The sequence below is a fragment of the Coenobita brevimanus genome, chromosome 29 (assembly GCF_032717465.1).
Source record: "Coenobita brevimanus isolate Jiangsu-jjx chromosome 29, ASM3271746v2, whole genome shotgun sequence".
NCBI classification, from domain to species: Eukaryota; Metazoa; Arthropoda; class Malacostraca; order Decapoda; family Coenobitidae; genus Coenobita; species Coenobita brevimanus.
In genome coordinates, this window is record NC_136982.1 from 1,224,719 (window position 1) to 1,238,799 (window position 14,081).

The window sequence follows — 14,081 nt, forward strand, 5'->3', positions numbered from 1 at the left end:
ACAAATGAACATGAATATATTAATGTGGGATGCTAATGGATGCAATTTAATTAACCGTATGAAGGGCATTGTGACTGCTGAGTTTCATGGTATCTAGGGAGAACAAAAGAATGACAAGAGTTCTACATCAGTCAAGAGGTGAGAACATTAGAAGATTAAGACCACATATGAAGGTGGAAAAAAAAAAAGAAAATGGTTAGTACATTTGGCTACCTTGAAGTTGAACAATTTAACTCCTTCCGTATGGTGATGTCTTTATAACTTATTCTTGCTACCTCCAGATGATCTTTATTCTTTTTAGGAAGGATCTCTAGTGGTGAAGAGATTAATGAGGGCTGTATCTAACCTATCCAGCATGAAAAGACTCTCATAATCTGAATAAAATCATCTTGGGGAAGCAATAAAAAACAAATAACATCATTAGACTGAACGGGTTACATAAAAGAGCAGTGGGAATTGAAGAAGAATGGGAGAGAAAGCAAAGAAGACAAGAAACGACACTGAAGTCTGGAGAGACTTCTGTCATGGCCGTCCCTTGTGGGGAAGTTCCTGAGAAGGAGAAAGGCATCAGGAAGATCAACAACACAGTACATGCAGAAACACGGAATGGGATGAACTAATGGATAACAGCTAAGTCAGGATGAAGCTGTGGGGCCTGCTACGGTGTCCTTGCTAAATGAATGGAGTGATGCAAACATGACATCCATCCAGGAACCAAACCTCTGCACTTTTCCCCATATCTAGTGGATCACTGCATGGGAATATCCTGCAGGGACCGAAGGCCTGTGGTTGATAGGTCTGCTCAGCCAGACACTCTGGGGTTGATCAACAACAACAACCCCTCAAATCCAGCAATATGCTTTATTAATTAATTATATTTAATCCCTGCAGTCAACTTCCTGTGTCTAAATGCTTTTTTTTTTTTTTTTGCTCCCGATCATGGAAACAATAATCATTCCAGGGAAAATCAAAGAAGTACTGCCTGGGGGCCTCCCAATCCGCAGCTCCAAAGTGCCACAGACAACGTTTCTTTGGAGGGTCCATAGGCCGTACCGGAGTGATAGGACACGTTAAGGTGATAAGGTTGTGATCGGAGGAGCCCAACGGAGAGAAAAGGTTAACAGTGTAAGCAGAAAGATTAGTTGTACAGAAAAGGTCAAGTACGTTGGAGCTCTCTCCAAGGCGGTCTGGAATACGGGCAGGGTGCTGTACAAGCTGCTCTAGGTCATTAAGGATAGAAAAGGTGTAGGCTAGTTCACCAGGTGGATCTGTGACAGGAGAGGTGAGCCAAAGGTGGTGGTGAACATTGAAATCTCCTAGAATGGAGAGTTCAGAGAAAGGAGAAATGGATAGAATGTGTTCCATTGTAGAAGTAAGATAGTCAAAAAAATTTTGATAATCAGTAGAATTAAGAGATAAGTAAACAGAGTCAGAGATTGACTAATTAGTCAGAGAATGACAGGAAAGCCAAAGCCAGAGTGTAGAGAATTCAGAAGTATCGAGTTCAGGAACACAAGAGCAAGATAAGACGTTGCATATATATACACAACAGCCACCTTTGGCTTTGAAATGAGTATAGAGAAGGTAGGAGGATACACAAAAGGGTCTGTTGTCAGTTGCCTCAGACAGCTGAGTCTCAGTTAGAAAAAGAAGGTGAGGTTTAGAGAAGGAGAGGCGGTGCTCAACAGGGCGAAAGTTAGAGGAAAGGCCGCGAATGTTGCAGAAATGAAGAAGAAGAGAGTCAGACAGTGATTCCAGGCAGCTCGAGTCATCACCGGGAGAGGGGCAGAAGGTGGGGGCATTTATGGTCCCTCCCCCGGGGACTCCGAGGCCACGTGTAGTCTAACTATCTATCTATTGCCAGACACCTCAATCCCGTTTGGGGTGGCCACAAACAAAACGCCTCCACGTCGCCCTGTCCCCCGCCATTTCACTGCCCTGCTCCCAACTCACACCCCCCTCTCTCATATACCTCTCCACCCCATCCCTCCATCTCATCCTCAGCCTTCCCCTCCCTCTTCCCCCCTCCACCTCACTCACATACACTCTCTTCATCAGTCTTTCACCCTCCATCCTCTCCACATGGCCAAACCACCTCAGTGTGTTCCTCATAACGCTTCCTATCACATCCACATCCACACCACAACGCTCCTTTATATCCTCATTTGTCAGCCTGTCTCTCCATGTGACTCCACAGGCTCCTCTTAAATAACTCATTTCCACTGCTCTCACTCTTGACTTGTGTCTTTCCAACAACGTCCAAGCTTCACTTCCATACGTTAGAGTTGGTATCACAATAATGTCATGTAGTAACTTTTTCATTTCCATGCTCACTTCCCTGTTTCTTATCACTGCTTTCAAATAACCAGCAACCTTTCTTCCCTGCTGTACCCTTTCAAGCACTTCACCTTCCAAACCTCCATCCTTACTCATCACACTACCCAAGTACTTAAACATACTCACATTTTCCAATTCCTCACCATCCAACCTCGCTGTACATTCACTGACTTCACCTCTCTCAAAGACCATCACTTTACTCTTCCCTACATTCACCTTTAGATTCCGTTTCTTACACACTCTCCCAAACTCATCCACCAAGCCTTGCAGCTCCCCTTCGTCTTCACTCAACAACACAGTATCATCTGCAAACAACAGTACAGGGAGTTTCCAAACACTATCCTCTCTCACCAGGGTCACTCCAACATCCACTACCCTACCTTGTACCTCTTTTATTACCCCGTCCATGTACAGATTTAACAACCATGGCGACATGACACATCCCTGTTTCAACTCGACCTTCAAAGAGAAAAATTCACTTAGTTCACCATCCACACGCACTGCAGCCTTAGCACCATCATACATACTCTTCACAGCATTCAACAACTTCCCATCTACTCCATATATTCTTAATACTTCCCCCAATCCTTGTCTATCCACCCTGTCATATGCTTTCTCCAAATCCATGAAAGCCGCATACAACTTCTTTCCCTTCTCTAGAAACTTTTCCACTAAAGATCTAAGAATGAATATCTGATCTACACAACCTCTTCCCTTCCTAAAGGCTCCCTGTTCTTCTCCAACTAAATCCTCTGTTCTTTCTCTGACTCTGTCAATAAGTATCCTACCATACACTTTTCCTATTATACTAAGAAGACAAATGCCCCTATGATTACCACACACTTCTTTTTCCCTTTTTCCTTTGTACAAGAGAATAATTATACCTGACTTCCAATCCTCCGGGACTCTACCTTCCTCCCAGGCCAATCTACACATCTTCCACATCCATTCTACTACAATGATCGGATCTTGAATTTGGCTCCCTATTGTGTTTTGTTTTTCTCTTTGAGGGAACTGTTACTGCGGGCTCATGGCCTTTGGTTCCTTCTTCCTCGCATAAAAAAAAAAAAAAATCTCTCCCCCATGCTTCAGCATTTCACCACACACTCCATCAATTCCTGGGGCTTTCCCCAATTTAACTTTCTTCATTGCTTCCACAACTTCTATCCTACTGATTTCTTCCTGTCTTCTCACCTCCCTCCTTCTCCCAGCCATTCCCCAGCCACTTATACTCGCATTACTTCCATCCTGTATGTTCAACAATTCCTTAAAGTGTTCTCTCCATCTGCTCACTTTTTCTCCCTTCTCCACTAGTAATCTACTATTTTTATCTTTCACTCCCCTGCTAACCTCACTTCCACCCTGTCTTACTCTCTTCACCTCTTCCCAGAACATTTTCTTACAGTCCCTCCACTTTACACTCAATTTCCTTCCAAATTCCTCATCCACTCTCTTCTTACTCTCTCTTACTATGATTTTTTTACTATGATTAATTTAATTTTGGAAAAGGAAGTGTGGTGTGTACCGTGCATGTAGTTTGGTGTTGATAGTTTGAGAAACTTGTATTGGCGAGCATGCTGGCCTACTCTCTGTGTTACTGAGACACTGAAAAAGTTCAGCAAAGGGGGATGGTCGGGACCTAGTCCCGAGGGCTGATGAAACGGGAGCTCCAGCTCTCCCTGTCATCAGCTTTCCATCCACCTTGGGAGTACTGCCCTGGCAACTGGTGCAACAGCACATGTACAACAACAACTATCCCCAGATCATTTTAATCAGCTCTGGGGAGGCCTCTTGTAGTGAGGGGGTGAAAAAAGGCTCTACCTAACCTCTCAAGTTCGGAAATCTCAAGTTCGGAAATCTTTTCCAATCTGGATAATACTGTTTGGCAACAGCAAAAAAAATATATATATATATATATATATATATATAACAGACTGAAGGGATTGATATTAGAGCCACAGCATAATACCAATATACTGTACTCAGTCAGGCGACTCAGAGATGAAAAGAAACTTTTATCAATAACGGTAATTTTAAGATGACAATATTTCCAAAGCATTTGCCAATGGATGTGTTTCAAAAGGAAAATGACAGAAACAAAGCCAAACTAATGCAGTTTTCGGTAATAAGATGTATACACCAATACCTTCTTTACAGAGTAACCCTACATATGACGACTTAATTTTGCTCCGGCTGCAACCAGACAATTTTATTCAGCTGTAAAAGACTTCTTTGACTCAAGAGGCTAAATATCACCCTAAACCAGGAAGACACACACACTGCTACAGTCTACATTATTCTTATATTGTACTTCATTTCTGGTATATTTAGTTTGAAATAAATTATTTTAAAAGACACCATACATTTAGACTTTAAATCACAAGGTATGAAGGGCATACTTATGAAAAGAAACACAACTCTATAACTAACTGACAATGCTTTAAACACTGAATACTGTTATACCAAAACAACATTAACAACACTCAAACTAAAATATAATAAAGTAAATAAAAAAATGCAACACACCCTACTGGCAAAGCAATAAAACAATGAAAACATCTGTGATAATAAAAAAGTAAGCAAATGGTAAAACCATGAAGGAAACATTCTGTAAGTCATAAATCTTCTGCAGTAGCACAGGAGGTACAATGCATGATGCCAAAAGGTGCCAAGCAAGTCTAATGGCAAACCTGGGGTGCAGAAGCTAAGGACAAACACCCTTACCTAAACCTGCCAATCTTTCTCAGGTGAGAGAACATCTCGCCACCTGGCACGTACTCTAACACCATGTACAAATTGGAATTATCCTGAAAAGTTAGAAAGAATACATGCCTTGATTAAGGAGATTGGGTTGGGTATGTGAAAATGGTAAATACTCTTTGTTACCTGTCTGTATGGTGTTGTGTGTGTAGTGGTCTTTTTATATGTTGCTGTTAAAATTTAAAATAAGTAAAAACCTGCTGAAACTAGAACCTTAAAGAGCTATATGTATAGTACAACTAGTATTACTGTACTTGTAGCACCTGATGATGCTGCGGAAAACACAAAATGCAGGACTAAATATTGTTAAACCTAATAAAGTATAACTTAACTATGTGAGTCAAAACTAGTGTTATCAACTGCCTGCCTGAGTGATCTTGGAAAAAGTCTGAAAATTTTATGGCACAGAAATTAAAATGCACGTGCTACTTCATGAAATGCTCTATGTAATTTCCTGGTAGTCACTGAACTACAAATGAAAATTATCTTTAGAGACAAGATTTTCTGTGAAGACCTTTAGACTTCATATACTGTACAGTATCCTTACTCACATGGAGTCCACCGAAATATGAATGGTATACCATTAATGTATAGGCTTTAGGTATTCAAATATACAGCTCTGTACATTACATACAGCTTACTTTACTCTTAATGTCTACCATATTTTGAAGCAATTTAAAATGCAATCGTCTGCTCGATTCATTTTTAAAGGCTTCAACGTGCTTGCATGCATCAGCCTTGGCCACCTAATGGTGGCTCTCCATGCTGCTTGATCTCTGGCATCTTCCCTATTCAGTCCCTTATTCCTGAGGTCACACTCAATGATCTCATCCCAAGTCTCCTTCGGTCTACCACTTGCAACCCTACTCCTAACGTTAACACTTCTCACATTCATCACTCAATTATCATCCTCCATCCTCTCCATATACCCAAACCATCTGAATCTACCTCTCCTCATCACATTAAAATGCATATATATTATATATATATATATATATATATATATATATATATATATACCGTATATATATATGACAAGAATGATGACAGCCAAGCACCTGAGGGTGACAAGTTGCGTCCCACACATTTAAAAATCTATCTATCTATCTATCTGCAGTACCTATCTATCTATCTATTTATCTATCTATCTATTTATCTATCTATCCATCCATTCATCATCCAATCCTACATTGCCCCAAGAGGAGCGTAGGAGCCCGGGGCTAGGCAGATGGTCTCGGCATTTAAGATGAGAGTGACCAACCTCACTCATCCCTGAGTGGCATTACATGGGCAATCAACCCCAACCACCCCTTGGATATAAACCTTTACCGGCTCAATCCAACTGGAGCGCAATAATTACCCACTAAACCACCAGGTGCCAAAATTTGGTTATATGGTTACCACCCAGAGTAGTAAATGGTTTCCTGGTGTACAGGAAACCATTTGGCTTGTCACTCAGTGTAGAGTCACCCACAGGCAGAAGGAAAAGGAAAGAATGAAGGAAAGAAAAACAGAAGTGGGAGTGTAAAGTCACCCGTAAGCAGAAGGACAAGGAAAGAATGAAGGATAGAAAGACAGAAGAGGATGGAAGGAAAGAAGGATGAAAGAGAGGAAAGGGCAGACACCCGAGAGCACCAATACATCGAGTGAGTGGATGGTGAGCGCCCCCACCTACCACTATCTATATATATATCTATATACATATATATATATATATATCATACAAACAAATACCAGTATATTCTACAACAATGTTAGAGCCTACAATGCACAGTATGATCTTCATGACATCTGAACATACAGTGTGGTATATGATTATGATATTGCATATCTTTGCATTTTGTGATGACACCACATATCCTTTAACAAGGATAAGATAATCATGGATTTTCAATACTTAATGGCCACCTAGGAAATAATGAGGGAGTTTCATGAAGTAGCTAACACATTTACTGTTACAGTATCTAGTTTACATTTGGGTAACTATCTTCAGGAAAGCATCACTGCTGAAACTAGGTTTAACCAAAAAGGCTCTAAAATAGGACTCAATATTATCTAGGTCATGTATTTCAGGCTTACCCCAACTGTCTTAGGTGCAACTAATTTTGACAATATACTGTACACAGTACTAACTGTACTATACAGCCTTGGTGAATTCTAGTTTAGACCAGCTGAAATTGATTCTAACTTATTTCAATTTATAACAGCAACATATACATACCTGTAGTATAGTTATGTGTTTCTGCACTGTGTGAGATCTTTGTGTGAAGTATAAAACTTAGAATTGCCATCAGATTTGAAAATCACTTTAAACAATGCATATGAAATACCAAACCCACCTCATAAAAATCCATATACTCATATACGTACCTGTATTATACTGTATAGGCTATTGCATACACTCAATCCTTGAGTAACGCACAGTTGAGTAACACATTTTTGTCCTAACGCGCTCAGCATAATGCAACAGGTCATAACCAATATGCAGAAACCTCAAGCTCATGCGAATAGTCAGCTAGCCTGGCGATGAAATATGAAAGTCACACCCGGTGACATCACCCGCCAGACTCGTCACGATTGGCCGACTTACAGTGCTCGTCATATGTATCGAGCGCCCTGCATCCCTCCTACGAAACAAACCTTTCAACACTGAAAAAACATATAAATAATGCATTTTATTTACCTTTAGTGTTTCGTAGGGTGTACTTTACGCTTCTTCACGGACCTGAGACGCCTTGGAAGTGAATGGGTGAGGTTCCTGAGGTGCTGGAGGGGTATTTTGTCCCAGGAGTCACGAATGGCGACTTCCAGCTTAGGCATAGAGCTCACATCCTTCCCTTGGAGATTCTTCTTTACGAGGTACCAGAGGTTTTCTATCAGGTTGAGGTCTGGGCTATTTCCTGGCCAGTCTTTCATGAATGATACCTCGCAGTCACGAAGCCAATTGGTGACCGATTTGGCCTTATGAGCAGGTGCACCTGTGAGCTCGAAGGACTCTGGTAAATGATCACACAGAAGCTCCAGATAAACATCCTGATTCACTCTGCAGTTCTTGGGAAGCACAAGCTTCCCCAAACCTTTACCAGAAAAACAACCCATACCATGAGTGAATCAGGATGTTTAACTGTGCTTTCCATGTAATGTGGGTCAAGCAGGTCACTACCTTTGCGCTGGTACACACGTGCTCCTCGGTTACAGGTAACACTAAACGTTGCCTCATCAGACCACAACACTGACAACCATTGCTCCTCACCCCAGTTAAGGTATTTGTTAGCAAAGGCAAGCCTACGAAGTCGCTGGTAACGAGTGAGAAGAGGCTTTCTCACAGGCCTGTGACTTGTGTAACCAAGTTCATGGACCCTTCGAGACACTGTGTGCATAGAAACCTCACCAAACACTTCCGGGTTGCTCTCCTTTATTTTCCTTGCACTCACATGAGGATTAGACTCCACTGCACATTTTAAAACATTAACAGACCTCAGGGAAGTTTTCCTGGGCCTACCAAACCGCGGTTTCTTTGTGGGAACGTCACCACTGTTTTCCACTTGAAAACGGGCGCACCACCTACGCACTGTCGATCGAGCCACGCCAACTAATTAACAAATTTCCTTCGTTTGGTGGCCTGCCTCCTTTAGAGCAATGATCTGGGATATGATTTCACTCGATAGTTCATGGGTAGGTGCCATAACAAAGTGGTGAAAGACACTCGGTAAAAAATGGTGCAAAAAGAGAGGGAGACACGGCGGAGTTCCTCTCTCTCTCAGGCAGCCCGTAGGCAACTGAGGCGGGAACCAACCAGAGCGTAGGAAGGCCTCAGGCTATGGTGACGTCATGCTAGCGCCGCAAACTTCTGGCTCAATTTTTACTACCAAAAACGGGTGATTCTTTTTTGGCCATAAGTATTGCGCGCCCGGCCATAGGCGCTCGATACTTCTGATGAGCACTGTACAGCAGGGTACCTGTCCTGGCCACACTCAAAGCAATACTTTAAAACGAAAACTTATGGGTTTTGCAAGTGGGGGGGACAAAATGGAATGAAAATGTTTGATAATCAGAGAAAAAATTACTCTTTCATCCATGTGTTCTCATAAATTAGTGTTCAGTTCCACATTCTTCTTTTAATTATGCACCTCCCAACACATTTTGGACCGACTGAGCAGACGGCTATCAGTCTTTTCTTGCATCAAACTGAGTTCTAGCAGCGTTGTACTGCAAGTTTTTTTTGTGTTTTGTGTCTGAGTGTCAAGCGAGCCGCATCTTCATGTATGTCCAGAAGTATGATAGTAAAAGAGTTAGAGCACAGAAAGAAACAGGCAGAAACTGCAAAGTAGCATGGCATGAATAAGCAATATAGCATGGCATGAATGAAAGCACCAGCAGAATGATTGGAAAGACTGGAAGAAGATAAAGATCATGTATGGGAACCCTGGTGATGCAAACCTGTCAGCAGTGAAAGCTTGTAATGTTGTCCTGAAGCTGACTGAGAAGCTCATAGGGCGTTACGTGGAGTGTCAGAGAAAGAACAACTAGCCATATCCTCAGTTGGTTCAAATGTGTTGGGAAGCACAAAACTGAATGAAGACTGTGAAACTGAACACCAACTTACAAGAACACATGGATGAAAGAATAATTTTTTTCTAAATAGCAAATATTTGTATTCTGTTTCATTCCCCCCAAAATTGCAAAACTCATAAATTTTCGTCTAAGTATACAGCCTAACATCCCTAACAAAGGCCACATGATACAAGAGAAGGCAAAACTTTATGACAACAACAACATTGGGAATGTGGGGCAGGGGAAGAGTGCCTGGGAGTTATGCATCAACAACACAAGGGTACCCTGACGAACTTTTGTTTTAGTTAATACTATTTTAATACAGTACCATTCATGTTCTTCATTACAATAACTGTATCCCTTTCAGTGATTCACCTGATGGTGGGTATAAGTAGGTGGTAATTTATATGGGCTAGGGTGGTAAGAAGGGATAAAAGTGAGAGATTGAGAATGTCACCAGAACACACTGTACCATTATACATGCAAACACACTGTTTGAGTGTCACAGGTTCGAGTAGCACGGTCCTTGTCGCTTCCCTATTGTCAGCGTTACTCGATGACTAAGTGTACAGAATATACATATACCAGTATGTATATATGTACAGAATATACATATACCAGTGTGTATATATATATATATATATATATATATATATATATATATATACACAAACCATAGATGTGTAATCAAAAGTTTTATACTACAAGATCTCACTCTGACTGTGTCTGTAGTGTGCTTTGTAAGGATGGTAAACATATTCTCGTGCTGATCCGCTTCACACGGGGGCAGCTGGGGGAGAAAAACATTACCAAACACTTGCATCAGTCCCAGAACACCACTTAGAATATATTACCTAAATCTTCCTAGGCGACGTAAATGAGAGAACATCTCGCCTCCAGGGACATACTCAAGAATCATGTACAAATTGGTGTTGTCCTGAAAATATAACACAGTAAAAGATAACATAAAATGGTTAGTTTTATAAAGAAAATCACTAAAAGAGACAAGTGAAGGGTTTTCAAAAACAAGATTGGCATATATTATCTTCCTTAATATGAAAAATAAGTGAAAGAAAGACTAACATGATAAATAAGGACAAGAAAAACATTAAAATGAAGGCTCATACTAAACAGCACTAATTTAAAAGAGCACAACTTCAGCAGCATATTAGTGGAACAGGAAAAAAACGAGTGGAGCTGTGACTGGTAATTATGGGACTGAGTTGGGAAAGTTATTAGCAAACAAGCAAAACCAAGTACACAGACAATGATTAATTATGAAAAGATATAATATGCGATTACAAATCAACCTATGATGTGAACAGAATAGAGTGTACCATACTGTGATCATAACCAGAAGTTAAACTATGGCCACGATAAATGAGTGCTAGTATCACATGTAATTTGAGTATTGAATTGCACCCACTATATCATAAGGTTCATCAAGAGATACTGGTTCTGTATCTAAACTGCCATCAACATCGTAAAATTCTGTGTGGAGTACGAAGTACTATGATATCATGTAAGCAGTGGTACAACTACTACAACTTATTACTGATTTGTGACTAGGATCACATGATTTCTATATACTGTAAAACAGAGAAATTAATACATCTTGGTAAAACTGTAAGTTACAACAAAACTGCCGTGCTCTGAGTAGCTTTTATTTCAGTGTAGCTTATCCCTCTGAATCTGAATGATCTTTGTTGGTCTAGTCTTAATGCCACTAGATGATTTTAATCAACTCAGAAAAGGACTATCACACTGAAGGGATTTACTAAATCAATCTAACCCTTTCAGTTTGAAAAGTGTATCAAAAGCCAAATAAAATCATCAGGAGATGGAACAAATAATATGAAAAAGATATCCAAGACTACATGAGTTAAAAAGAAAGAAGCTCACCTTGAAATGGAACTCTAGACTGACAAGGAATGGGAAGGTGATGGCTTGCAATATTCGCTTCTCGTTGAGTGTGTGTTCCACTTGTTTTAACTTAACCACCTGCAGACAAAGAGACAAATACACACAAGTGAGGGAATGTACAGTCATGAGCAAAAAGTTCATCTGCTATTCCACTACGTCTACTTCATACTTGGGGCAGGTCCGTCACTCTCCTTTCAGGCACATCATCTCAAAGTGAATTATCTATGTGTCGAGAAACATATGAAGCTTCTATCAGCTTTAGAATATTAGCCAGCAGAAGGAAATGTGAAGTAGAAGAGGTGAAATATTAGGCAAACTTATCTCCCTGACTCTGCATAAGATATTATGATCTGATGGGTCTAAGGTCACAACAACAGTAGTGACAAACAAGACAGTGATGGCATATTACAGGAGGGCTATTGCTAATCCTGTACATTCAAACCTCTTGTAACTCAGCACTGGGTAACATGGTTTTAAAGTTATGCAATCACCTACTCTGCGACAAACCTCAGGTAACATGGGGCTTGCTTCAATGTTATGCGGTTCACTCCCGCGCAGGGACGTCACACGCCCAGCTCACTGTGATTGGGTATTCCATTTGGCTCCCATCATACACAGCTGGCTCAACTCAACAGTCCCACTCCCACTGCACCCTTCACGTCTCACCAAGGTCTAGCTGAGATATTGTGGAGTGGCTTTTCATGTTTGTAAGCGTTGAGAAAAATCACTGACCCGCAGCCATGCCATCACATCAGTGGTGGGGGACGGAGGGAGGTGAGAGTGCCGAGGAGGTATGCAACATCACCTTACCAGTACACAGCCTAACTTTTGTTACAGTTTTGTTAACATTAATGTTTTTTAACTGTCATAAGTTATACTGTCATAGTGATTACATGATGAAGGATGTCAGTCAAGGTTATTTATGTGGAGTAGAGTGGGCAGAAGGGGGTAAAAGTGGGACATTTGGAAAGTGGAAAGATTGAGTTATGCAAGTACGAGGCCTGTTAAGAAAGTATCTGACCTTCGGTGCTAAAAAAATTAATAGCTAACCTCTTGGGCTTGGACACTAATCCCTCTCAAAATAGGCCCCTTCTGACTTGACACACAGAGTCCAGTGCACTTTCTACTGCATGGAACATTTTTCAGTCAGTATACATCATGATCTCCCCTCTCATCTAAAATAGAGAACCCTTCAGCGGAGTCTTGAGCTTGGGGAATAACCAAAAGCTACAAGGAGCTACGTCTGGTGAGCAGGGAGCCTGACGGACCTGTGGGATGTTCTGCTTGGCCAAAAATTCCTGAATCAGTTGTGAAAAATGGGCAGAGGCACTGTCATGGTGCAGCTTCAAAACTGCCCCTTGCCAAAGGTCTGGTCTCTTTCACAGGACTGCATCACAAAGACAATGAATAATGTCGAGGTAGTAATATTTGTTGACAGTCTGACTTTCCGGTGCGTATTCATGAGGCACAACACCATGGTAGTCGAAAAAATCTGTCAACACGCATTTCACCTTTTTGTGAAAGTGGCAAGTTGGAAACTCCACCACAACAACACCCCTGTCCATTCTTTGCGGCAAAACGCCTACAAGAGATACCAAAATCCGACTTTGCAAATATTTCATGCAGTGGAAAGCATGATGGGCTACGTGTGTCGAGTCAGAAGGGGCCTACTTTGAGGGGGATTAATGTCCTAGCTCAACAGGTTAGCCATTTATTTGGTTTTTGAGCCCATGGCCGGATACTTTCTGAACAGACCTCGTATACATATAAACATATTGTTTGAGTAATGCAGTTTTCAGTTCTCCAGTCCATGTCCAGGCTATAATTACCACATTAATCGAGGTTTGAGTGTACATGAATAAGAAAGGTAGAATCATTACATAAAAACTTTCCAGAACATATGGGGTCGATTAAATTCTAACAATGCATAGTTATTACCACTGGCAAAACATACACTGTATTGGTATTATATTTAGAGTACAGCACACTCTCAATTATCCATTGTAATTCAGCCAAACCCTACGCCAAATAACATGAAACGCCAGATATTGCATGGCCAGGTCAACATCCGGCTTTGAGCCAGATATTGTGATTCTATCCATGTTGACACTATCCTAAAAGCTTTACCATGAGTAAAAGATGAAAACTAAGCATATAAAAACAAAACAATAATGATACAGTACAGTAATACATTACTGTACACAGTTTACTACTGTATACTCATCAAGCGTTGCCATCAATGGAGAGAAACAGCACTGCAGGGTTTGCACTCATAAGCAGTACAGTACACAATACAGCAAAAGGGAAGTTTAACAATCACAATGGAACCCTAGGACATGAGCATTGACAGGCCATTAGCTTTGCAATACAATACAGTACAGTAACTCGAACATAGGATACCACAGAACTAGTCAAAGCACAACGGTTTTGTAACCGCATGGTCAGAAGTGTGGAGCGTACAGGCACATCTTGACTCTATGACATCCACAGGCCAGACTGAGAGCGTG

General features: G+C 41.0%; 1 protein-coding gene across 7 annotated transcripts in view; it reads right to left on the reverse strand.

Moving 5' to 3' along the window:
* Pka-C1 (Protein kinase, cAMP-dependent, catalytic subunit 1) overlaps positions 1 to 14,081 on the reverse strand; it is a 417,464-nt gene that overhangs the window by 31,672 nt on the left and 371,711 nt on the right. For 6 of the 7 annotated variants that reach the window (XM_080268798.1, XM_080268796.1, XM_080268795.1 and 3 more), the window contains 2 exons: positions 11,554 to 11,652; positions 5,062 to 5,144 (listed from right to left, as the gene is read on the reverse strand). In XM_080268798.1, coding sequence (XP_080124924.1) covers positions 5,062 to 5,144; positions 11,554 to 11,652 — 182 coding nt within the window. Of the gene's footprint in view, positions 1 to 5,061; positions 5,145 to 10,505; positions 10,589 to 11,553; positions 11,653 to 14,081 lie in introns of all 7 variants that reach the window. The other variant, XM_080268794.1, reaches the window with a different exon arrangement.